We start from the raw sequence: 27,494 nt of genomic DNA, 5'->3' as shown, positions 1-27,494 counted from the left end.
GGCTACTCATGTAGTCATAGTTGGAGACCTAAAGACAACATTAGAACCCTTTGATAATGAGGATAATGATGCAACTATGGAGGAGGATGAACATGGGGCATTCTACTTCTGGAACTTGCACCCATTAAACATTGGACTGAGTCTGCCATTCAACTGAAAGCTCTTTGTCTAGAACATGGTTTAAGGGCAGCAAATGGAGAACAGTTTCCGATAGGCATGGAGCAAAACACATTCAACAGTGGACACCACGCAAGCTGTATTGACTATGTTCTTGTTAGTTAAAATTTATGGCATACTCCTGAGAACTTGGTAGTGACAGATCGCGTGGAGAGTGATCATAACCCACTGTGCTCTAGGTTCATACTTAGGGATTCAAGGCCACAAGCACAGTATGATGCAGCACACATTACTTGCGACCTCTAGCTAACAAATAATATGCGGCGAGTTAAATGGCCTATGAATCTAGAGCGCCCTGAAATTCTGTCCTCCATAGCTAGTGAATTGGGCAAAACAGTAAATGCGATGGAGTCACACTGTTTTAAACACCACCTGCCAAATGATTTTACACAACTGCATAAAACCTTATTTGCAAAAATTAGATCGCATTTTCAAAGACTAACTAAAACCACGCCATGGGTAATAAACGCAAAAGATCGCTGGTATAATACTGAATGTATCAAGTCAAGAGATGTGGCCAGAGAGCGATCTGCCAAGAAAACCTGGGTTGAGGATAGGTGGATGGAATTAAAACGCGCCTGCGGAACCAAAAACTCACAATGGTTCTGGCACTTGGTCAAATGGGGGAGTGGCGGATTGGCTCCTCCCCCAGATAACCACATTGACCCGATAGCGTGGATTAGGCATTTTTCTGCTCAATACGTAAGCAATGAGGCAGAGGACTGTAGCCCTGCATTGAAATATTTCTGCGAAAATGATAAGGTATTTGATGAGGCAGATGTTAGCGCTGCCCTAAACTCACTAACAGGAGGTCGAGCTCTAGGGCTAGACTGTGTTCTGCCACCACCACCTCATCAGGACCGCCAAAAGGACCTAATTCACAGACCGCCTTGACAACAAAGCGCACAACAGCAAGGAGCTCTTCACCATCGTGAAGGAACTCTCCAACCCCAGCTCCAACGCCAACGACATCCCACCATCACATGCCCTGTGCGACTCACTCGCCACCTTCTTTCACCGAAAAATAACCGACATCCACGACAGCTTCAGACCCCGGACAACCCCTGCCGACCACACCGCACCTAACCCACCGCACTCCACCACCCACGAAACCCTGACTACCTGGGATAAAGTGAGCATCGAGGACACAATCAAGACCATGGGATCTATCCACTCATGTTCCGCTTCAGAACCCCTCCCACACCACATCTTCAACAAAGCCAGCAACTCCATCTCACCCCTCCTGCACAAAATCATCAACCTCTCCTTCAAGACCGCCACCTTCCCTGAGAACTGGAAGCAGGCAGAGATCAACGCCCTACTAAAGAAACCCAAAGCAGACCCGAGCAACCTCAAAAACTGCCGGGCCATCTCCTTGCTCCAGTTCCCAGCTAAGGTCATCGAGAAGATAGTAAACACCCAGCTCACGCGACACCTCAAAGACAACAACATCCTAGACCCATCACAATCAGGTTTCCGCAGCAACCACAGCACCGAGACCGCCCTCATCGCCGCCACAGACGACATCAGGACCCTGCTAGACAATGATGAGACAGCTGCCCTCTTCCTCCTAGACCTCTCTGCTGCTTTCGACACCGTCTGCCTCCGCACACTACGCACGCGCCTCCACGACGCAGGGATCCGAAACAAAGCCCTGGACTGGACCACCTCCTTCCTCTCCGGCAGAACTCAGAGAGTCCGCCTCCCCCCGTTCCGCTCCGAGGCCTTCAAGATCATCTGCGGCTTCCTACAAGGATCCTCCCTCAGCCCGACTCTGTTCAACGTCTACATGGCACCACTAGCACGCATCGCCCGACAACACGACCTCAACATAATCTCCTACGCCGACGACACTCAGCTGATCCTCTCCCTCACCAAGGACCCCCTCACTGCCAAATCCAACCTCCACCAGGGAATGAAGGCTGTCGCCGACTGGATGGAGGACAGCTGCCTCAAATTGAATACAGACAAGACAGAAATCCTCATCCTCGGGTCCAACCGCTACGCATGGGACGACTCTTGGTGGCCCACGTCACTGGGGTCCCCCCTGGGCCCCACCGACCACGCACGCAACCAACGCAACCAACGCAGTCTCCTCCACCTGTTTCAACACCCTCCGCATGCTCCTCAAGATCTTCAGATGGATCCCGACAAACACGAGGAAAACTGTCACCCAAGCCCTGGTCAGCAGCAGGCTTGACTACGGAAACGCTCTCTACGCCGGAACCTCGTCCAAGCTCATCAGCAGACTACAGAGAATCCAGAATACCTCTGCACGCCTGATCCTCAATGTCCCGCGCCGCGACCACATCTCCCCCCACCTGAGGAACCTGCACTGGCTCCCCGTCGATAAAAGAATCTCCTTCAAGCTCCTGATCCACGCACACAAAGCACTCCATAAAACTGGCCCAGCCTATCTCAACAGCCGACTCTCCTTCTACGTACCCAACAGGAAACTCAGCTCCACTGACCACGCCCTGGCCACAGTCCCACGCATCCGGAGAACTACTTGCGGAGGCAGATCCTTCTCCCATCGCGCCGCCAAGACCTGGAACACCCTCCCCCTCCACCTACGTCAAACCGAAGACCTGCTGACCTTCAGGAGACAACTCAAGACCTGGCTCTTCGACCAGTAACATCTTCCGCTCCCCCCCCAGCGCCTTGAAACCCACCCGGGTATGTAGTGCGCTTTACAAGTTACATGATTGATTGATTGATATTTTTCTCCAGGACAGGCCTAAATGATCTCAATATATACTTTTATTAGCGAACGCTATTGCCCATGGTGCTCCCATCCCGGTTACCTGGCGGGGGCAGAAATAATCCCAAAATCTACAAAAAAGGAAACAAATCAATGCCTGGTAACTACAGACCCATAAGCCTCATCGTTTCCATACAAAAGGTGATAGCACAGCTGGTGTTGGCCAAGATCCATGTGTGGATGGAGGAAAACCCCATCATTATCCACCTTCAGGCAAGCTTTCGGGCTCACATAAGCACAATTGATCAAGTCTTTCGCTTTGTTACTCGTCATTGGCGAACAGTAGTTCTCAGCAATGGCAGCATGTATGCTGCATTTGTCGATTTGAAATCAGCTTTTGACCTGTTTCCATGGCTTAAACTATGGGAGGTACTGAAAGTAATGGGGATGCCTCAGGACCTACTCTACCTTATTGTCCGCCTTCAGGAAGACAATTTTGCACAGATTCGTTGGGGTGCACAGGGAGATAAGATAGAACCTTTCCCTGTATGTAAGGGCGTCCGACAGGGTTGTGCGCTAGCCCCCACTCTATTTTCCCTTTTATTAATGGTGTGGCAAATGTTTTGGCTGCCCCCCCATACTGATGCACCTATTTTAGCTGGTAGAAAGATTCAGATTTTAATGTTTGCAGATGATACTTTGATTATCTCCAAAATCCAAGTGGCTTACAACTTGCTTTATGAAGATAAGAAGAATTCTGTCATCTGCAAAGTCTACAAATCAACGCTTTTAACCAGCATCGATCCTTCAAGGGCAGTATATTTATGGATGGGCTCCCTCTAAAGCAAGTTGACTCATTTGCCTATTTGGGCATTAGACTACAAAAGGACATGAGTTGGAAGTCGCATGTAGATGCTATGGCATTAAAGCATAGACAATGAGCGGGCATTTTCAGAAAAGAATTTAGAACTTCCTGACAAAACCACTCAGTCTAGTACTCCAAATTTATAACATCAAAGTGGTGAGCTCGGCACTATATGGTGCTGAGCTGTGGGGTTTAGGAAACCTGCTGCAGCTAATCATTGCGGAAAATACATTCTTCCGCGCGATAACCAGTCTATCGCAAAGCACTCCGATTGTTCCTTTAAGGAGTGATCTAAGTAGAAATGCTATAGCAGACCTCGCCAGACTTTGGCCGATTCTGTACTGGCGTAGGTTGTGGTGTATGCCGGAATTGAAAGTTTATGCTGAAGGTTTAAGGGACGTTATAGAAAAAGACCAATTCCATAAGATCAGCTGTCTGAGAAACCTCAAGGGTTTATTTTAAGCTCACAGAAATATACTGGGAGATGGTTGCACGTGAAGAGTGTAGGTGCCACGATTCCACTTCACTCACAGGACTCTTTCTACAGATCAAATTTCGCCCAAATCTTGAGCTGTTTTGGGATGCTATTACAAAGCCTCTGGATCTGAAACTCTATTTCCAATTTAGATCAGGGACCCCTCCTCCAAAGTGTTTCACATCCAAATGGTCTACAACAAAGAATAACAAATGTAATATATGTAGAGACCAGGTAGAAAACCTATCACATGTATTGATTGTGTGCCCCGCATATCCAGCCCAGCGCAAAACATGGCTAGCGCAAACCTGCAGGAATATGGGTATAAGATCGTGTAGCACAGCTATCCGTATTCTTTGTACAGATCAATCACTCAGGTATGCCATCCCGATAGCAAAATTCTTAAGGTGGACGTGGCGACTCCATGCACAGCAAACCATGACTGAAAACTGAAAACTGGAACTCATCCACACCCTTGTATGTGCAACAGGCCTAATGAGACTTGTGGGTTCTAACATGCCTAATTGTGCTTTAAATGTGATTAACTAGGACCCTTCTGTAAATACTGTTTTTACACACTTTCAACAATGAACTAAATGTCTGATCTCACCGGGATTTCTGAAGGCGGCTTTCTACCTCTGTATATAAAAAAAAATCTTTTATTCAAGTTTTATCTGTACACTAATTTTTAACTTTTTCATTTGCAATTCTTTTATGACATGTATTGTCGTATAAAGCAACTATTCATTGATGTATTACCATTTTAAAATACTTTAAATGTGGTACAGTGATGGGATAGTTGCACTTTGTAGGATCGGTAGCAAGAACATGCTACGGCAAACAAAATCTACTTTCTTTGATGTTTACTTTGTTTTTGGAAGTACGTGCAATCTCAGTAAAGTACACAATTCTCTTCCACACACTATGAATATTAAACAGACGATTATTGCTAACTTCATCATAGAATCTGTATCGCTGTAAATGTAGGCTTTATGTATTACTGACCGCAATGATAACATTTTAATGCACCTCTTTGATCTCACACTTCTAGTGCCTATATCGATTGCCCCCATGGCAAAGGATGTGGACAGCCTAGCCCTGTGCATGAGATCCCTCCTGTGTGACGACATGTTCCTCCTGGACCCTACTGTGCCACCTCTTCCCTTCAAGGAGGAGGTAAAGAGCCTTATAGATCAATTCATGCAGATTTTTAAAAAAAAACACTGAATGCTGATTATTATTTCAATTTGTGCCATCAGAAAATAAAAAGAATTACTATATTTTGGGGGGAAAATTCACAATTGTCAAGATTATATGTCACAAATAGGATGGAATGCAAAGCTTGCATTATGACAGAGTAAGAGCTGATTTAAAATGAAAATGAACACAGCATTTGGTGAGGAGAGAAAACGTTAGCACTGAATAAACCCTGTGGGCAAGTGAAGGTGATTAGTGCAATCTGTAGGAATCAGTGCTGGGGACCTAGTGGGAGAAAGAAATTCATGATGTTCTGATAAAAATCAGGAGCAGGTTGTGTGGAGAATGATTCTTCTAGTGGAAAACGTTGCAGACCAGTAGGACTTTTTTGGTCTCACGTAAGACTGCTTGTGCTCGGTGCTTTGCAAGATCTTTTGGTCTCTTTACAGTGGGCTTAGAGTTCCCCGATTACTTACAATTGGTTGGCTTCATTGTCAGTCTTATTTCTTTGCTTCTAACTGGTCAGCCACTGTACGCTTCCTTCCTCTTCCTGTTTTTGTCCATGCCATAGGGTATGGGCACAATACTTGTTTCCTTCCCCTACTTGCTTCTCTTTGTGCTTAATCACTCTATCAATGTGTATCTCTTTCTGCTGGCTCACTCATGTATTTCTGTACTCTCCTTGTTGGCTGTGCTACCTCCCTACCTACTGCTGTCCATGTTGGCCTTGCTCCATTCCTCTCTTTTGCTGTCCTTGTTGACTTCCTCCCTTCCCCTATCCCGCAGTCCATGTTGGATTTTCCTGCTCTTGCTCTCTGCGTGCTTGCTTTGCCCCCTACCACTGTCCATGATGTATTTGCTCCCTCCCTCTCACTGTCTGTGCTGCCTTGCCCCGGCCTTCATTCCTCCTGCTGCCCATATTGCTTTGGCCCCACTCTCCCTCCAGCTGTCCATGTTGTCTTGCTCAACCCTCCTTTCTGCTGTCTGTGTTGATTGCTCTCACCCAGAATACCTCCTACCCATTGGTGTTGCACTCCCACCAGCCATAAAAAAGCACAGTGATGATGACACTGCTGGCTGCGTCATAGCACTTTTTCCTACCACATCCGCCCTCTGTCTTTCCCCCCTCTCCCTCGGTGTTGCATCCTGCCCAGCCCTCTCTCTTGCCAACAGTAATAAAAAGTGCTATGATGCAGCTTACGCTGGCCATATCATAGCCCTTTATTTTAGACATGCTGCACAGCAGCCGTGCATATGTAAATAAATTGAGTAAACCCAATATCTTGCACAGGCGAGACATGTTTGTTTTGCCAATGCTTTTTGAGGTATAAATGGAATTAATTAGTGAAGAAAATGCTGGATTGCTGAGAAGCAGCAGCTAATAAGGTTATTGGTGATATATGGAAGTAGGACCTATGTGCAATAGTGCAAAGTGAGCTATGCAGTGGAATGAAGACACAGATGTGGATTCCATGTAATGCATAGACTATATTGTGAAAAAGTCATCCTTTTGTTGCCTGATCAACCCCATTCATTGACTTATACTGGTTGTAACTGACTCTGATAGTGCCCTGGGCTCTGCTAACCAGACCCAGGGCCAGTACTCTGTGTAAAAGGTATATGGTTTATTTACAATTGGCATAAGAACATACCTGTCAACCACTAGAATTTTGGTAGGGTATGCAGGCTTAGAGGCCCAGCAGATTTAATGTACGTATGTGTATACTGCTGTGTTGCCTGCTGTAATTTTAAAGGCAGCTCTGCTATGCAGGCTGCTTTTAAAATTACATGTATATGCAATTTCGACTTTGGAATTAAAGGTACTTCCAAACTGTTAAACTACCTTATTTATTTTAATATGTCACCCCTAAGGTCGAGGGGAAAGGTATCGTGTAACTATAAGCTGGGACATTTTAAAAGATGCATTGTATGCTCTGGTGGGGGTAAAACTGCTGATTTAGTTTTTCCCCATTGTAGCACAATGGCACCATAAGCTAACATTGGAATACTTTAATTAAGTATAACTATTGACAGGAGTGAGCTAAACATACACTTCAAAATATTAAAATAATAGAATAAATCCAACAACTTGCCAATTTAGATTTATTATAACTATCATAGAAAAGATGATATAGAAATTAGTTTTCTGATAAACCAAAATCCAGGCTTCCAGTAGCCTCTTCTGACTGGCTAGCCTTTTCAGTCTGAGTCTAACTGCTCTGTTGAGGCGTGAATTGGCCTGCATTGAGACAAAGGACATCCTGTGGGAGGAGATCTGGAGCTGCAGAGCAAAAGGCAGAATATGGGTGGAGTAGACAAACTGGTCTTCAAAGAGGGAATTGCAGTTAGGATAAGACACAGGCTCACCTCCACATCCTGCATCCCCAGCCAAGCGGAAGCCCAGTAATTAAATAAGCAGAGGTGCTGGAAGGTGGGTGTTAGGGAAACGTAGCCACACCACTGGGTTGGCTTAGCCAGATTTTAACCTCCAGGAGAGAGGTTCTCAAGTTTGGATTTTAAAAGACCAGTGCTTTGTCGGATAAGAATATGCCACATTTTGGAGGAAGCTGTCATACTTCTGGGTGGCACCCTGTACCTTTTTGGTCAGGGGTGCCCCCCTGCTTGTCACCCAAGAACAGTGGATACATATGGGAGAGCTGCTCAGCAACTCAGATCCCTCCATGAAACTGCAAGAAGAAGGACTGCCCTGCTGGAACCCTGGCCTGCACCAAGAGGATTGTACTCTGGATGACTGCAACTGCTGCACACTTTGCTACTATAGCCCTAAAGACTTTGCCTTGCTTTGAAAAGTGAAAGAGCGGACTCCCTGAAGGTTAACAGAGCACCTGAATCATCTCCAGCAAGAAGAAACCAGCTGACCACCTTCAGCTGGAATTTAAAGGATTTGTCTACATGCATCATGAGATATGTAGGCTCAACATCCCAAGGAGCAACTCAGAGCTTCTGGAACCTTGGATTGGTTATGTGGACACTTTGGAATCACCCCAAAAGGACCTTCTGGTAGAAGAAGCAGATGTTTGAGAAGATTTGAAGAATTGTTGTCAATAGCCCCATGCATTGGCCAACCCGTTGGTGAGAGTCAAGCCGACGACGTCGCTTCATGACTTGGCCTGAGATTCAGGTGTACCCTACTGATGCTCCAGAGCTTTTTGTCATCGCCAAAACTTCCAGGAGTTGACCAATGCATTGCGCTGAGACAAGCCGCCTTTGTTGAACCCAAAGCCAGTCCTATGAGGCACCTCACTGGACATTGAGAAAAAAAGCTCCAAAAAGTGACTAAGCCAGGAGGAAAAAAATTTGACTGGGCCCTACCGCTAAGTGTATCTGACCTGAGCTACACTGCGTTCAGCCTGAAATCTTGACTTTGTCCTGGTTAATCTTTAAAAATTCATATTCCCGGTTCCCTACATTGGATATTTGCTATTTTGGTGTAATTTTAAGGTTAAAAATATTTCCTCTTAATATACATTGGTGTAGGATTTTTATTTTGTGCTGTGTCTTACCTATTTAATGTATTGGTGTTTTTAAATGCTTTACACACCAGTCTCCTTAGTTAAGTCTGCCTGCTCGTAGCCAGCTACCAAGAGTTGAGTAAGGGAATCATTTATTGACACCTTGACTGGCCCTTATGTTGTGGCCTTATTACTAGTAATAGGTACCTACTTTCCCCTCCTAAAAAACCACAATCCAACATTATTATGTACAGAGACAGAAGTGAATCATCAAATCTGAGACTTCTTCCACAGAGCATCTTTTTCCAGAATGAAAAGATTACTGATTCGCATGCTGTGCCTATCCTGTCAACAAGTGGTACAGTGGAAAAATTAAGACTAAGGGGCGAATGAGTGCACAAACAGACAAAACACCAGCACTATAAACTCTCTCTCCTGCGGTATATGACCTGTTTACAAGTGTGATGGAAAATTTGTACCAGTGCCGATAAACCTGTTTAGGCAACGGCAGGAATTTGAAATGTGCGGAGCTTATTGCACCTGGTAATTTACCACGTGAAATGTCATCATACCCCGATACATTTCAGTAGGTGAAATCTGTTGGTATTTATTTGGGGGGGGGAGGGTGATTAAGACCAGGTGTTTACTGAGACATGTGGATTTTCCTCTTGTCCAGAATGTTGGAACAGGAAGAATTTATTGCGGCTGATTAATTCTGAACCCAGAGGTACTACATTTTATTGGGTGTAATAAAATCCAGCTATACCTACCAAGTGTTCTTAATCAGGCCCATAAACCGTCATTGTAACCGGCCAACCACATCTTATAAGCTCGGTGACAAGAATTACATGGCCAATTGATTTTATGAGTTTAGTGGGAACACAGCAGATAAGTGATTGTTAACTCAGAGATTTTACCTGTTTCAAGGAGGGGACATCTACAAGTAAAGAACCAGGGAAAAAGATGCTGAAATAGACACAGCTAGTCTGATTTCTGCATATTCTTTCCCAAAAATGTCATTATTTACTCATCCCTGGGATTACTGGACTCCAGTAGCGGTAAATCTGGGAGAATAACATAAATGATTACTGGCGGCCAGGACCATTTGTGGTCAGAAAGCTGCCATACATGTGGAAAATCTACTGGAGTGGCAGCAAAATCACCTCAAGAAGCAGGGCCCTCTGGCACGCTGCATGGTGCCGTTCGTGCTGGTTTTTCAGCGCATAACGGGCTCCTGGTGCTAAAAACAGTGCAGGCAGCGTGACGTTACTATTTACACCTGCTTGCAGAACTCTGTGGCATCTTGCGGAGTTTTCATGTAACTCTGCGGTATTCCCCTGAGTGAAACTCACCAAGTTCCGCCTACCCCAAGTTAACACGAATGTGTGCCTACTTAAAGACTAAAACAAAGATGTTGACATGCAGGTGTAATAGCAGTAGTGGGCATGACTGGATAGCTAGCACAAAAATGTTTCGAGCATGCAGCGGACATTGGGTGTCAGCCGCCGGGCCAATGAAAAGAAAAGCAACCTACTTTAGGCATTGTACGACTATCAGGTTTCCATTTCCATTAAAATATATCCATCAAACCAATCCCACTCCAATTAATGCATTGCATTTGAATCATAGTATTGGAAATGTGGCTGGGATCAAAAAGATTTCCGGCTTCGCTCGAATTCCACACAAATTTCCTGTCAGGGCAGCACGCAGTTCAAATCTATAATAACAACTGATGCTAGCGGGAAAGGTATAGGAACTGTGCTCACTCAATTGGCATGGATGTAAGGGAAATACTAATAGTGTTTGCTTCTCGGTCATTGACTCCCACTGAACAATTTCCTGTAATTGAAAGAGAGACTCTGGAGTGTTTGCGAAGTTTGAAATATTTCCATCCCTTTGTGCGGGGTCTTCCAGTCATACTGAGGTGTGACCATAAACCCCTTACAAGGGAGTTTACCACTAAACGACTTAAGGGAATTTCTCTGCACATTGCACGTATGCCAATCCAATTGTTTATTTTTACAATTATAAAATGTAATATGTGCCTGGAGTAAAAAATAAGATGGCTGAATGCTTAATTCAGCTACTTGCAAGTGTGAAAGGAACATGATTGGGATACGTGTTGTGTGGCCAGTTTACTACGAACGGATATCTCAGGGATAAGTAAAGAAGAATGAGAGAAAAGTAAGAAGAAGATACAATTGTAATTAAAGTTAGTAGATTAGGAAGAGATTGATGGCCTGCAATGAATTGCATTACTAAAGAGTTTGGTGCTTTTTGGGAAGTAAGAAATGAGTTTTCGGTGGATAATCGTAAGTTGCTGAGGGGTGGCAATGAATCCACCGGTTGGTGTTAAGAGCTGAATTTTTCAAATCTGTCATGTAGGGCATCATGGTATAACCAAAACCCAGCCTAAAGCGTAAACCTCATATTGGTGGCCAGGGATGGATGTAGGGGTAGAGAGATTGCTGAGAAATTGTGTACAATGTGAGAATTCAAAGAAATCCTGTGTTATGTTTAGACCGACATTGTCTCCCAATGTTAGTCCCATATGTCTTGGAAAAGGGTTGGAACTGACATTATGGGTCCATTTATTAAGTAGAAAGGTGTGGTACATAACCAAGATAGTAGAAACATTTTCTAAGTGGCTGGAAATAGAGATAATGAGTAGTGTGGCATTGCTGTTTCTAGACAAAGTGTTGTTCGGGGGAAATGTTATGGTCCTGGAGCACTGGACCAGGGAAGCTTAATTTGTGGGGGGTCTTCTACAAAATATGAGAAAATACATGTGTAAACGATAGAAGTTGAAGCAGGTTTGTTTGCACTTTATTACATGAAAACCACTTCCAACATGACGTGCAAAGAAAACACTTTAAAATGCAATAATGAGATGCTGGAAGTCTTAGCAAAGACTGAATGGCAGAGGACACATGTTAGAAATATAACTAAGGTATATAATGGAATGCTTTTAGGCAATAAGAATGTAGGAACAAGAGGCGAAACATCTGTAAATATATCAAACATATTCAGCAGAATCAATATTGTTTTGAAGAACAAAGAACATGCATTTGGAATAAGACTGAAAATTATATTAAATGAAGAGAGAAATACATTTAATAATAATTGAAGCATATGTAGAGAGAAATGTCATTGAGAATACACTAGAAAATATGCAACCTTAATGAAAATTCTCTTGGAGAGCAAGAACATGTAATTGCAATAATGTTTTAGAATAAGGGCAATGCAGAGGAGCAAGAAAGAGACACATTCAAAATACAATAAGCATTTATAGCTTCTGCCAAAGATGCCAGATAGATGGCTGAAGGAGACCACACAGGCGTCAGTGACCCAAGGGGTCACTTCAGCTAGGTAGTCCGACGAATGGACTGTGGAGCAGATCTTTATACTCTTTTAATGAGGAACCATTGACCACAAAATCACGACAATATCAGGTGCTTTGACCGCATGACGCACTTTGGTCACTTCTCGGAAATATTAGGAACACCGAAGTTTTCCAAAAGGTCACTTGATGTTTGACCATGAATCATAATGAAATCGAACATCTATCGAACAGGATTTGCATCACTTCAGGGATTTTTTTTATAAGTTTATAAGAGTTCATCTTAGCGTGAGGAGTTCCCTGTTCTTGCGGTATCTACGTGGGTGTAAGAGAAAAAGGGCACATCGGGGGAGTGGGGACCTTATGGGCAGTTTGTTTACAAAGAAATCAGAGCTAAAGCGTTGTGTGTGTGTTGCAGAAGAAATAACTTGTATTTTAGCTGAGAGGCATTTTGGGCCTACTGAGACAGTATGGTCAACTTAACAGATTCCTATATGCTAGCTGGTGGGGCCTATATGAGGGTTTCATACTTCAGGTGTGGGCAGAATGGGCCTGAGAGTCTTATATGATAAAAATAGACCCTGCTTCAGTGTTTCTGAGAGAAGGACTTTTTCCAGGATTTTTAAGAAAAATAACGTTATGCATAAGACTACATTGATTGATCATGAAGGAAATCGTTTTTGTGGGTCACTTCAACATTGTTGTAAATGGTATTATATAGTTGGCAAATAGCAACAAGCATTTGCAGTGCAATAGGTCTTGCATTTGTGAGAGTTTGAGCTATTGGCATTGTAAATGATAATGCCTTTTACTTATGTGTTTACAAAACCTGCAAGCAGTGCATAAACACCACTTGCAAGTTTTGTAAACAAACAAATAAAATACATTATCATTTCCAATGCCAATAGTGGGGGAAGAGACGGATAGGACAGAGTACAGTTATGAGAGTACACATGAAAGACAGTCAGACTGCAAGCAAGAGCGATCCAGTAAGGGGAGGGAGACAGAAAGAAAAGACACCCAGCGAGAGACAGTCTTAAGATACATAAGAGACCGCCAGAGTGAGGGTACGCAAGAAAGGGAGCAGGACTTGGACAATGAGAGTATTTGACAGGCACTGATGGCAAAGGATAGGTAGGTAGTGTGAGGGTAGCAAGAGACCAACAAGGCAGAGTACAGTCAGTGAGAGGATACCAAGAGACAGCTTGAAAGCAAGAGAGATCCAGTGTGAGGGGAGCAAGACAGAAAGAATAAACAAGCAGCCAAAAGGCATGCAAGAGACAGGCTGAAGGTACATAAGGAACAGCCAGAGTGAGGGTATGCAAGAGACGGTTAGTGAGAGAGAGAGCAGGACTTAGAGAGCGATAGAGCAATTGACAAGCACTGAGGGCAAGGGAGAAACTGGTAGGGTGAGGGGAAAAAAGACTGACAAGGCAGAGTACAGTTATGAGACGACATATAAGAGACTGTCAGCTTGCAAGCAAGAGAGATCCAGTGTGAAGGAAGGGAGACAGAAATGCAGAAAGAAGAGACAGCCAGAGTGAGGGTGGGCAAGAGATTGCTAGTAAGAGTGGCAAAATGACTTTGAAATTGAGAGCAACTGAAAGGCAGCGAGGGCAAGGGAGGGCAGATAGTGTGAGGGTGAAACCGGCCCACAGCATGATGGAATTGAGAGTGCAATCAAGAAAGAGGTGGCTAGTTTTGCAATAAGCAGACAGCCAGCAAGAGCAGATGCAAGAGTCAGCTTTCACTGCGGCACCAGGCGCCGGAAGATCGATGGACGTGTGGGAGGGGCCAGGGCAAAAGCGGGGGGAGCTAAAACTCACCTGAAAGTTTCCAGAAGTTTTGCAGGAGGGGAATGGATAAACAGAGGGAATCAGGTAAGGAGGGGAGTGGGAAAGACTCATGGGGAGGGGAGCCTTATGGCGAGTTCTGGGATAGCAGAAGAGAGGCTCAGAAAGAGATGAACTGGGGTAGACTCAGGTTTAGATGTTTTGGGGGTGGTTAGGTACCATGTGAGATGGTGTGCAGGGGAGGGAGGGGTGCGAAGACGTAGGGCACAGACTCTGATAGACACTTAGAAAGGACGAAGAAGGGATGTTTGCCCAGGAGCACACTGTGTGCTGGGAGCGAGACATGGCTCTACTTGTCACTGTTCATGCATTGCAGTGTAATGTGTGACTCCGGGGCAGAAAAAGAACAGCAGGTTAGTGTGCTTGTTGGCTCTGTGTGGATGATGGTCCAACAGCAGCTGAGGCTGGCTCCCCTGCCCCACCTACTGGAGGAGCAGTAAACAGAGGCCTCTTTCGCAACGGACAGTGAAGAAGTGACCCCTGAGGCTCTGCAGCTCGCCCAGGGCCGAGGCCAGTTTGAATGGTGCAGGCTATGTGAAGCTGCGTTGTGTCTAGTAACCACTTTTAGAGAGGCCACAGGTGAAACGAGCACAGGGAGGTGGGAGGGTTGGGGGCATGAGGTTGGGAGAGCTATACTCAGTGCAAAGGCGAAAACGAGTTCCACCTAAGCTGTAAGACCCCCATATTTCACAATACCAACTGAAAACAACTGAAAACAAGTGTTGTATTGTTTGAGACTTCAGGTTTTAGCCTGCATCAAAATACTTGTATTTTCGGGCACGCTCTGGGTCAGCCAGTGCCCGGACCACGGTACCATGGGGTATAGTGCTTTGTTTAACGAGATGCCGCCACTTACTTTTGCTTTATTTTAAAGTGCAACAAGGGTGGAAAGTAACGGGGGAGAGGCTGGGGAGAAGAACTAATGGGGCGGGAGGTAAAAACATTAGATACTCTTTGTGACAGCAGGTACACTTTGTGACAGCAGGGGGACCCCTCTCCACTGCCACAGCATTAATCAACAGAGTGGCGGTGATGAAAGCACTTTTGTGACGACGCGTGTGGCTGATATGGCAACTGGTGAAGTGCTGCAATATCCAAAAACAAGCGCACAGAGTGGTTTCGACTCTACCCGTCCCTCCCCTCCAAAGAGTGGCTGCATCCGAGCTGCTGACTGTAGACCTGAGGATCAGTATTCGAGCCTCAGTGTTGCTGAACATCCTATGAATCTGGGCCATCACTTAATCACCCCATGCCGACGCTAAATAATTGGACAAATTACATAAAAAAGTAGTGATCACAAAGGGGTGGCTGCGTAGTGTAAATAGACGCGGTAATGTAGACCAGGCTGTTCCAGAAGGCGGGGGAGAGCCGCGGGTCCCTCTCCAGCTGCTTGTCCTCGCTCAGCCGCCAACTCAGCCCGTCGCATAGGGACCCGGGCCTCGGGAGGGGGCGGGAACAAAGTCAAAGACAACAGAATGGAAACTAAAAAAACAATACATAACAGATTGCACGTCCTTTCCGTCTCTTCCTGATCGCTCATGGCCAGGTGCCTGCCAACCCCTGCCTATCTGCACCTCGTGCCCCTTCCCAGAAAATATGTAGCACCCACCCCCCTCACCGTACAATACCCCTTTGCATACCAACCCTCCACACTGTGCTTGCTAATCCCAGTGGCACCTACCAACACAGAAAATACAGGGGCAGACAGCCCTCCAGCCGAGCCGGTAGCCGGCTCCGCTCGATCCTCAGCACCTTTTTGTTGCCCAGCATGTGGAAGGCGATCACCAAGCTGTTCCGGATGGTGTGAGAGAGCCGCAGGTCACTCTCCAGCTGCTTGTCCTCGCTCAGCTGCCAGCTCCGCTCGTTACACAGGGGCTCGGGGCAACGGGAGTGGGCGGGAATAAAGTAAAGGGCAACAGGATGTTGCCCTTTATTGAAACACCATTGTGCAAAAGTGCAGGGGTATTTATATATTTTTATATGTATTTTTTTTATTGTCTTCATCGGTCTATTGTTAAGGCGAAAGATGTGTTATATTTTGCATAGTATGTAGATGCCACCTGGATTGAGTGTTCTGGAATGCCCTGTATGTTCCAGCTCACAGGAGTTAGTGGCAGCAGGAGGTGACAGCAAGAGGAGTTGTGTCCATGAACAGGGTTGCAATAAAGAGATACATTCGATTGCATTTGGTGTTTCTTTGCAAGAAAGGGGTCGAGCGTGCACATAAGGTTGTGGATTAATTAACAAACTTCTCATCAGAGGTGCCAAAAGTCATACAACAGATCAGAGCTGATGGAACAAGAATGGCAAGGTGGTTTATTCTTGGTAGTCTGCTTTACTTCACATTATATGCCACTATTGTTTATGAATGGGAGTGTTCACAAAGAATTAAGGGAAACATTAATCCATACTGGATACAGAGCACAGTCACACAATGTAAGCACAGTAGACGAAAATAGAATCACATCTGTTGATGAAGTTGAAACTAAACAGAATAATTTGCAGGAGTTTTGTAGTTTAGGTATTTTGAAAACTATGTAAGTGAATGTGATGCATTCTCCAGGTAAATATGATGAGCATTGAAAGCAAAGACACTCAGGAGGGATTAAAAGTCATGATTAGGTATTTTTCAAATATATTGGGAAATGTGTGATCCATTAAATGTGTACTCCATTTAATTTTGCTTAAGTGAAACCTACATTATAAACAATTACAACCTGTCATTCCAGGTTTTTTCCAGTTCAGAACCTCTTAAGATTGGCTATTTTGACAATATGGACTGTTTTCCAGCAGTACCCAGTATGAGAAGAGCAGTTCATGAAGCTAAAAAGCTTCTTGAAGAAGCAGGACACACGGTAAGCATTGCTGGGATTCATATTCTGATGTGGGTCAATAACATTTTAATATTGCTATCCTGTTACTTCAAATATCATTGTAATGGACCTTTTCTGAAGATGTTATATTTCCCACCATTTGTATCCATTTGCCTATGTTTTAGGAGCACAGTCTTTCTTTTCCATGTTTCTTTATTTTAGGGTATTTGTTTGGTTTTATTAATTTCTTTTCATTGAAAGATTAAGCATAGTATACCTTTGAAGTATTGTAACTGTAAAGTTAAGACTCTCGAATATTAGTAAGTTACATAGTCATTATAAACTGTAATATAATATAGACATAGAAACCAAGGAGTACATAATTACAGCTATCTTCTCAGAGAGACAGAAGTAGATGGAAAGGAAAAAGTAAAAAACAAAAAACTACCAAAAAACACCAGCTCCGGCGCTGAACTTTCCTTTAATTACAGCTATCTTCTCAGAGAGACAGAAGTAGATGGAAAGGAAAAAGTAAAAAACAAAAAACTACCAAAAAACACCAGCTCTGGCGCTGAACTTTCCTTGAATCGTATATCTTATGTAATAATATAATTTGAGGAAGTCTTTCCATATTGGATTGGGGCTGCCGTCATTACCCCTCATTCTGAATGTTACCTTTTCAACCAGTTAGAGATGGGACATTTCCAGCAGCCATTCATCAATAGGAACCAAAGATAAACACTTCCATTTAAAAAGGATTTGATTTGGGTTCGTCTGATCGCAAAGGACCACCCACAGTATTTTATGTCTGTCAGTTACTCTCCAGGATGAGTCTCCATTGAACAGTCTTACAAACTCTGTTCAACTGATTTGTAGACCCATCACTGGCGGATTTCTGTCGCAACATCATTCTGCCATGCACATTTCCCAGCACATGAAGTTAGCTGCAGGAGTTTGCTCTTTGAAATGTCTTCAAATGTGTCCAACAAGCTTGTAATCTGCCACATAAACTATTGCTCCGGCCTATTTTAGTATCTCGCAATTATCTACTGGAACCCACTCTGGTCAGATGGAACTTTTTACTTGCCTAATAGCATGGAGGGAAAATCACTGTTATCACAGTTACAGTCTACAATTTTCCATAATCAAGGACTCGAGACTTAATCTCTTGGCTCTCTGGTTTTTATTATCAGCATGAAGATTTGCAGATACAAAGTCCTCAATACGAGGCACAACATGTACATAGGCACTAACACAAAAGCTACTCTACGAAGAATCCGCATACGGCTAAAAATAACCAAAAGTACAATCTCTAAAAGCATGAGGTAGAACACCACCAAGCAAATGTCGATACTAGGGACACTGAACCATACCATCTCTGTCCCTACTCTGCACTAGATGACATCCCTACTTAGCAATCCCTTGAGACCCTCATCGAATAAAAGGTGTCAGAGTGAAACTTCATAAGAAGACTTCACTTAGAGAGCTTGGTCTAAGTTGCCCCCTCTATCCCTTCGCCTAGCCTTCCTCTGCTCTGGGCTGCTCTGATCTGCCTCCACCCTCGGGGCGCTGTCCCTAATACAGAACCCCAAATCCCAGAACACGCCCTTTGCGCCTCCTCTTCTGCGGGGTCGTCTTTCAGTAAATTTCCACAGAGCGCTGTCCAGTTCCATCGTCCATCGCTTGGCCTTGAGTCCCAGACGCCATCCGCACTAGGAGTTACGATTGGCACATTCCAATACACTCCCATGTCTGGCTTTTACTACATAAGTCAATTTGTGAACAAAGAGCTTCTCTACTAACGAGCAACTGTCCTTGCACCTGGGGTGAGATCATGCAAAGCAGACATTCTTCACATCTTTTAAGTTGCAATTTACTACAGCCTAAAACCTCTACTGGAATAAATCCTTTTTGGACTATTGCCCTTGGCTAACATAAGAAAATACCAGGCCTTTCGCCTCAACGATATATGCGAATTCTGGCCACTACTTCGGTTACACAAGCAGGTTTCAATCACAGTATTGACATTTACGTCTTTCTTTCATGTGTGGTCAACCTAAACAACCTACAGACACGAAGTCTGGGGTACACATTTCTAACACCACATTGCATTTCCCGTAGCTAAACACTATACATTTCTCTACTACGTTTACCATGTGCTTGTACATAGCTAGCACTTCTACTTAAAATCGATATAGGTTATACAGTTGTAATACATTGCACACGAAATCCCTGAGTACACATTTGGTTATATGCGGGTGCCGACTAACAGTGAATATAACGCACCCCTACGATTCTCAAACTTTTAAACGCTACATCAGTTCCCCCCTTTGATGACATCCGTCATCACCATTACATTTCCTTCTTCAGAACTGATTTAAACCGTACTAGTCGTAACATTTCCATGTCGGACTCCCTCCAGTTTCTTAAGACTCTCATATTGCTGCTCCTGGAGCTTTGCCAACCTCCTCTCGTTTGCCTTTAGAGCTCTTTCAACCTTGCCTCCTTGATACCACTTCCATGCCTTCACACATCCCCACAAACAGATCACACAAACCACGGCAAGAATAATTGGTTTCAACACTGAACCTAGAAATCCCCTTCCCAGATTCGCAAACCAAGTTCCCACTCTTCCAAATCCTAATCCAATCTTCTCCCACACATTCACCTCCGTCAAATCCGTAATCTCCTTGTGAATAGTCGTTATGTTGTCTATGTACCTCCCTATCTCCTTCGAGTTGTCTGGAATATACGTGCAGCATTCCTGAACTTTCAATAATTTGCAGACTCCGCCTTCCTTTGCTAACAACACATCTAAAGCAAGGCGATTCTGCAAAACCATATTCCGGATCGACAACATCTCTCCAGCCACCAATATCAAAGATCTCGCCGTGTTCATAGACAACTCATCAACTACAGTCGCCAACCTTCGGATCTTCACATCATTCAACACCACACCCATACTAGGTATCATTGCTCCGTATATGTCCCCAATCACTGCACCGGCATTTGTAGCCCTACGTTTCCTGGGCGGTCGCTTCGTCTCTAACAACTCCAAGTCCCTTGTGTGATAAATCTTCGGGAATATGATAGCCAAATAGCATACTCCATACCAATTGTCGGGTAGTCTGACATAAGCATTCGTCCCACAAACATAATACACTGTCGGGATTACTTCTACTGGACCTTGCATAAAATTCTTAGCATAAGCTTCCATTGTAAAAGTCTGAGAACAAATGCTATGTCCTACTGCGACCTTCTCCGTCTTGGATTGAGGCCGTGCAATACACAAATTCCCTCTCTGTGCCTCATCCAATGCTATTGGTCCATAACTTCCCTTAGATCTGTGAGCTCTCTCCTCGTCCGTCCAATCTACTGGGCTATCTCCGGTGTGTCGTGTCTCGGTCAACTTTCTATACCTGTCCTCTACTTGGTCTATGAATTTCTTCTCTATCTCTGATAACGCACATGTCAGGTTATTCCTGTGAGCATGCGCCGTATCCAGTTTCACAGTCGGTCTAAAATATTTCAGGAGTCTGTCCTCTTTCTTATCCAGATCATATCTATTCAAATGCTTGATTGCTGGCACCTCGGGAAGTACCGTGTCAAAATTTGAGAAGAAATACTCGAACTGTCTCCTGTCATAAAATAAACTGAGCCATATACTACAAGAAATCCCATAAGTCAATGGGAGATGATGATACTTGATACCCTCATCCACTGAAGCAGGCAACTGCATGCACACATAGCAATCCTTCACATCCATCGCATCAACATACTCATACAGCAACCTTGCATACGCGTTAAGCTTAAAATCACCCTTTGACAAATCCATGTGAAGTCTGCGAACATCTCTCAACTCCGATAATTCCTGTTCGCTAATACTGACACCACTCTGCCCTGGGGTAATAGGTGTGGGTGCTCCCTGAACCCTCCCCTCTTGCCTGTGAGCCACCATGTAGGAACTGATCACTACCGCAAATATGGTGACTACTACAACTCCGATCAATGTGCCTATTATCAGTTTAGCCCTACGATGTGGGTTTACAGGATCTGCCATCTTCGGAATATGCTCAATGTCCAATGCAGTCTCTGAAAGCATAAGTCTCTTTCTCATTAATGTCTCTTTCGTGAACTTAGGCAAACCTCCCTAACTTGTCTTCGTTCTATAACGGAAAAATCCCTAATTTTGTTCTTCTTCCGCTCGGCTCTAGGTAATCTTCTTGTTAGCTGGCAACCTTTCTCAAATCAATCTAACATAAGCGCCGGTCCCAACAGCTCCAAGACTCCCTGCAATATTTCGAGCTTAAGAATGATCAGTTCTTGTGGATCTGGCACAGTCGTGAACGTCGGGAACTCCAAATTGTCCAAGATCATACCTCGAATGACACTTAGGAATGGCGGACTCGGAATATGAATCGTCAAAATTCCTTCGATCTCCAATCCCGGAACTTTCAGCAACACTTCCACCCTCTGGAGCGGGACACTGTTGACCAATGTCATCGACCTCAATCTTCCCGTGCTCGGTAACCCTGGCATCAGTCACTTGGTATGCCCACTCCGGGGAAGCGTACTTCCGACTTGGCACTCGAGTTCTCTTGGACCTTCTCACACCACCTTGAGGATTTTCCTCGTCTCCCGATTCTTCTTCCGGTTCTTCCGAAACTGGTGCAAGGTCGGTGTCTGGGGCCAACCTCAGGTTTACCCGGTTCTGTCTTGCGGGCCAAACCCTTTCTGCTTCGGCGGCACCTCCGGTCTTCTCCCCGATACCCCGTGCACTGACTTCCTCTTCTTCACCCGAACTCAATTCAGTACTACCCACTGCACCTCTTGCCCTTCCGCCGGTTTCTGGGTCAGTACTTCTTTCACGTTCTTCCTCAACTCGATTCAGTGCACCATCAGCCACTTCAGCAACCCTTACAGCTTGACTGGCCCTCTCTGGCGATTCTGTCGGCTCACTGGGATCTTGGTTCTCGAGAGGGGCTGTATCTTCCAAGGGTGCTGGAACTCTACGGGTATGAGAAGCATGCACCCAGTTCGGTAAACCTCCACACTTGACAGCGGTGTTCGTGACAAGGATCACTTGGAAAGGGCCGCGCCACCTAGCATCCAAACAACTCTTCCTCACGTGCTTTCGGACTAGGACCCAATCGCCTGGGTCCAAGTCGTGGCACCGGTCACTCGCAGCTGGAACCGTTGCTGTCTGCACCTGCTGAGACACAGAACGGACCACGTCAGCAAGGCCTTTACAATAGTCCAGGATCATATCATCAGTGATATTTATCAGAGCAGTAGCAGGTATTGCAGGCAAACGCATCGCTCTTCCCATGAGGATTTCATGGGGTGACAACCCAGTTCTTCTATCAGGCACACTTCGAAGGCTCATAAGGACCAAAGGTAATGCGTCAGGCCATTTCAGAGACGTAGACGAACACACTTTCGCCATCCGAGCCTTTAGAGTTCCATTCACCTGCTCCACTATCCCTGAAGCTTCTGGTCTATAGCTACAGTGTAACTTCTGATCTATATTCAAAGCAGCACAAAGCAATTTCATAACTTCGCTGTGGAAATGAGTTCCTCTGTCCGATTCAAAGGACGTCGGGAACCCATACCTAGGAATGAGTTCTCTCAATAATAGTTTCGCTACGGTGAGTGTGTCGCATCTGCGTGTAGGATATGCCTCCACCCACCTGGAAAAGACACATACTATCACTAATATGTACCTCAACCCATTACACTTCGGCATTTCGACAAAATCCAACTGCATCCTATTGAAAGGTCCCCCTGACCTCCCTATGTGGCTCAATGTCACAGCAGTTCTTTTCCCTACATTCATCTGTTGGCAAGTGACACATCTCTGGCACACAGTTTCAGCCACTGCACGAAACTTCGGGTTGTACCAAGTCTGACGAAACACTCTCATCATGGCATCCCTACCAAGATGTACAGCACCATGTATCAACCTCGCCATGGGATTCAACAAACTTTCCGGCAACACTGCTCGTCCATCATTCGAAACCCATATATCCACATCTCCCTTCTCACATCCAGCTCGTATCCAACTGTCACGTTCCTGATCCGAGACCCCTTCCTGAAGCTGCTTCAGTTCCTCCCATGTGTCAGCCATTGCTAACATCTGACCGTACACCACCTCTTCCCCAGTTTCCTCAATGTGGATCTCAGTAAAGTTGCATCCCTGCTCTGCACAAAATCGAGCTACTTCGTCTGCATAGTTATTTCCCAACGAGACAAAGTCGCTTCCCTTCGTGTGGGCTGCACATTTAACAACAGCAATTTCATCAGGACCTTGCAATGCTTTTAACAATTTCCGCACATGATCACCATTTCTTATGGGAGAACCTGAAGACGTCATAAACCCTCTCTGGGACCATAGCTGTCCAAAGTCATGAACCACACCAAACCCATACTGGCTATCCGTGTAAATCGTTACACGGATCTTGTCGGCTGCCAAACAGGCGCGAGTCAAAGCAATGAGCTCAGCCACCTGCGCGGAGTGTACTCCTTCTAAACAAGCGGCTTCAACCACCCCCGTAATGGTGCATACAGCAAACGCTGCTCTCAATCGACCGATACTGTCTCTTAAACATGAACCGTCCACGAAGAAAATCTCATCTGACACTGGGAGCGGTTCATCGACAATGTCGGGTCTCGGTTTGGTGCATAGTTCAGTCACATCGAGACAATCATGGTCCTCACAATCTTCATTATCATCTATTTTTAGAACAGGTAGCAGTGTAGCAGGATTTAAAACAGCACACCTCTTCAATGTCACATTATCGGCTGCAAGAATAACTTGCTCATAACGAGTCAGCCTATTATTCGTGAGGTGCTGTGTTTTAGTCCTAGTCATCAACAATTCAACGGAATGTGGCACATGTACAGTAAGAGGATGCCCCATCACAATGCTCTCACATCTCTCGATGCTGACACCTGTTGCCGCAACGGATCTGAGACATCCGGGCAACGCAGAAGCTACTGGATCTAAAGTAGCTGAAAAATAAGCAACTGGTCTACGGACACCTCCATGATTCTGGGTTAACACTGCTAATGCGCAACCTTCTCTTTCGCAGCAGAATAATGCAAATGCCTTGTTGTAATCCGGCATTCCCAACGCAGGAGCGCTACATAAGGCTTCTCTCAGCCTCAGAAATGATTTCAAACAGTCGTCGTCCCATGGTACCGGATCACTTACATCCTTTCGCGTCAGCCGCTGTAAAGGCTTCGCTTCAAAGGAAAAGTTTGGGATCCACTGGCGGCAATAGCCCACCATTCCCAAAAACATTCTAACTTCCCTCTGCGTCGAGGGAACTGGCATTCTCAAAATCGCATCAATGCGATCTGGAGACACCTTCCTTTTACCCTTCTCAATTCTGTGCCCCAAATACTGTACCTCAGGTAAACAGTATTGCAGCTTGTTTGGAGACACCTTGTGACCGTTCTTTCCCAGGAAATTCAACAACGCAATGGTATCGACCCTGCAAGCGTCTTCTGTCTCTGACGCAACAAGCAGGTCGTCAATGTATTGCACCAAAACAGAGTTTTTCGGCAACACAAGACCTTCAAGGTTCTTCTTTAAGAGCTGATTAAAAATCGATGGGCTCTCCGTATACCCCTGTGGGATACGGCACCACGTTAATATACGATTTTCTAGCCTAAAGGCAAAAAGAAATCTACTCTCTTCATGCAGGGGAATCGAAAAGAATGCCTGACACAAGTCGATCACTGTGAACCATCCAGCTTCGCATGGGATCTGGAACAGTATCACAGATGGATTCGGTACCACTGGACAACATGGAACAACTATGTCGTTTATTTTCCGCAGGTCTTGCACTATCCTGAACTTCCCACTCGGTTTCTGCAGTCCCATAATGGGTGAATTACATGGACTACCCATGATCTCCACCAGTATTCCCTGCCTAATCATAGACTCAATCACAGGTTTGATCCCAGCAATCGTCTCAGGCGACAGTTTATACTGAGGGGTTCTCGGGAATTCCGCGGTTGGCTTAACCTGTATCTTCACTGGTTCCACTCCCCTGACTAAGCCGATCTCCTCTCCGCTTAGATCCCACACATCGGTCGCAACTGACTCCCTCAAGTCCTGTGGAAGCTCCTCCACTGTCAAAGCCGGGTACATTTCCACGCACACCCGCTGATTTTCAACCTTAAAGGTCGCGTCATCATCTCTTGTCTGTACCTCTACTCCCCTCGGGGTACAGTAAATTGTGCAATTGAGCTTACACAATAAATCTCTTCCCAACAGACAAACAGGACTAGAATCGCACACCACGAACTGATGTCGATCCCTAAAGTTTCCTATCCTGACTGGAATCGGTTCCGTTAAGGGGCTCACTAGTCTCTTGTTCGCCACTCCAACCACTTGTATACTTTCCCCCGAGAGGGCTACCCCCGGAACTACTGCTGATCTTATGGTTGACCTGGTAGCCCCCGTATCTACCAAAAAGGTAGTAGGGCGTCCATCGAGTTCGGCTTCCACAAAGGGTCCCTTCTGATCTACTTCTAGTATGGCCCTGAGCAGGCAATCATCGTCCTGACCCAAACTTAACTGCGCCAGCAAATCTGCATCCTTCTCCTCTCCCACTTCGAACATGGGCATCTGCAAATAGGTCCGAGCTCCCTGCTGTATATTCTGCATCCGGGGTGGCTGGGGAACCTGCACCTGCGAGACGCCGGTCCCCCCTTGCATCATTCTCGGTACAGTCACCGTCTGTACCGGTTCCGCCCCAGGGACCTGACCCATTCCTCCCTCCATCTGCGGCTGATTATAAGGGTTCAAGGGACACTCGCGCCTCCAATGTCCCACCTGGTGACACTGGTGACAAGCTGTCGTCTTCTTCAAGATTGCTACATCTATGCCTGTCCTAGGGTCAACGGGCCTCGGCCTTCCCTGACCCTGCGCGTTCTGATTCCCTGTCTGATAGTTTCCCTGTCTCCGCCCCACCGGACCCCCATTCAGCGGTCCCTGCGCAGCTTGCATCTGAATGAGCAATAAGTTATCCTTCATCTTCTTGTGCTTGGACTCAATCTCATCCGTGCAGTACCTAGCATACCGCAAGATCTCATCTACGGGCTTATTCTGCCAACAGATCAAATGCTGCTGTATCATAAGACTGACCTCGGGCTTCAAACCCAGCACGAACTTAGACACAAACTGTCCCATGTCCTTTGTTTCCAGCTCATCTAACCCACTGTACTGCTTAAAAGCTTTCAAAAGTCTCTCATAGAATTCATGTACTGTCTCCTTGGGCTCCTGCACTGTCCTGTCTATCTTCACCCAATCGATATCTTGGGGTGAAACCTTCGATTTCAACCAGGTAATTACCTTATCGTACAGCCTCATTACCACGGGCGACGGACCATTAGTAACTATGTTCCTATCAGGCTCATAGTCCGGCCAATCAACAGCAATTTTACATGCGTTCCACAGGTCTCCCGGAACCACGATATCGAATAAGGTGTTCAGATCTATCCACAACACCTTCGAAATCTTAACGAAACGCTCAACTTGCTTGTACCACTCTGCAGGCTTCTCCCTGAGCCTGGGAAAATCATTCGTAAATGAGGCCAAATCCCCCCTGCTCCATGGTACATGCACGTATCCTCCATTCGCCACCTCTCTCAAGGGAAGAATCTTTACCTCCTGCAAATCTCCTTCAGAGCTCCCTCCTTTCGCTCCCCTAGAATTCTTTTTCCTAGCCCATTTCTCTTGCCATTTGTCGAGCATCAGCCATATTCTCATAGCTACAATCAGTTCCCTAGTATGTGACCTCAGACCAACCACTCTTTTCTCTTCCAATTCCCGCTCGGTACAATGCATCCTATGGTTCCCTTGCAATGCTCTAGTCTTGGATAGATCCACCCCATATTCTCTAGCCAAACCTGCCAGTTTCTCATGTGCCACTCGTGCTTTTCGAGTCACATCTTTTGCTACAAAAAGCAATTCATCCGGAGTATATGCCACCACTCTCTCAAGAGGTAGATTCCCATATATTATTTCATCCGCCTCTGCTTTAAGTCTTACTACATCTATCATTCCTGCCTTCAAGGCTCCTTTCAACACCTGACAACTTGCTCCACGTCCCTCATCATACTCGCATTCCGGCTCCTGCTCTCTCCTTTCTTCTGGTAGTTCTATAGGAGCAGAATGGCTCGTAAAGGCAACTGGGGTCGTCCCCGCTCGGCCCATATTCCAGCTCATTTGCTTCTTTGGTGGTACCCATGACCCTGAATCTGATCTTGACTCCATCAGAGTCCTCGGCCTCACCGGTCTCTCGTCCTCTTCGCCCCTAGATGTATCTGACACCGCTGCTAATGGTGTACTCCATTGTACAGGGCTTGGAGGTCGGGCCGTTGCCCCTTCCAACTCACTTTCCCCACTTTCTCGCCTACTTCTCTCTGCCTCTCGTTCAGACCTCTCTCTCGCCTCTGATTCCGGGCTGTATATAGACACAGTCGGTCCAATGGTGACCGGTACCCTCAATGCATCCGGTAACCTCATCTCTCCTTCAATCCTTCGGCTAGACTCAGACTGACCCTGTGAACTCGCAGTTTCAAACGA

The 27,494-nt window shown here is 45.6% G+C and overlaps 1 protein-coding gene across 1 annotated transcript in view; it reads left to right on the top strand.

The window, feature by feature from the left end:
- LOC146835060 (vitamin D3 hydroxylase-associated protein-like) overlaps window positions 1–27,494 on the top strand; it is an 824,670-nt gene that overhangs the window by 481,256 nt on the left and 315,920 nt on the right. Inside the window, exons 7-8 of the mRNA XM_085599957.1 lie at window positions 5,270–5,394; window positions 16,811–16,936. Coding sequence (XP_085456083.1) covers window positions 5,270–5,394; window positions 16,811–16,936 — 251 coding nt within the window. The remainder of the gene's footprint in view (window positions 1–5,269; window positions 5,395–16,810; window positions 16,937–27,494) is intronic.

This window comes from Triturus cristatus, chromosome 4_2 (genome assembly GCF_964204655.1).
Source record: "Triturus cristatus chromosome 4_2, aTriCri1.1, whole genome shotgun sequence".
NCBI lineage: Eukaryota > Metazoa > Chordata > Amphibia > Caudata > Salamandridae > Triturus > Triturus cristatus.
Note: the sequence above shows the minus strand (reverse complement) of the source record. Positions and strands in the feature narration are given on the sequence as shown.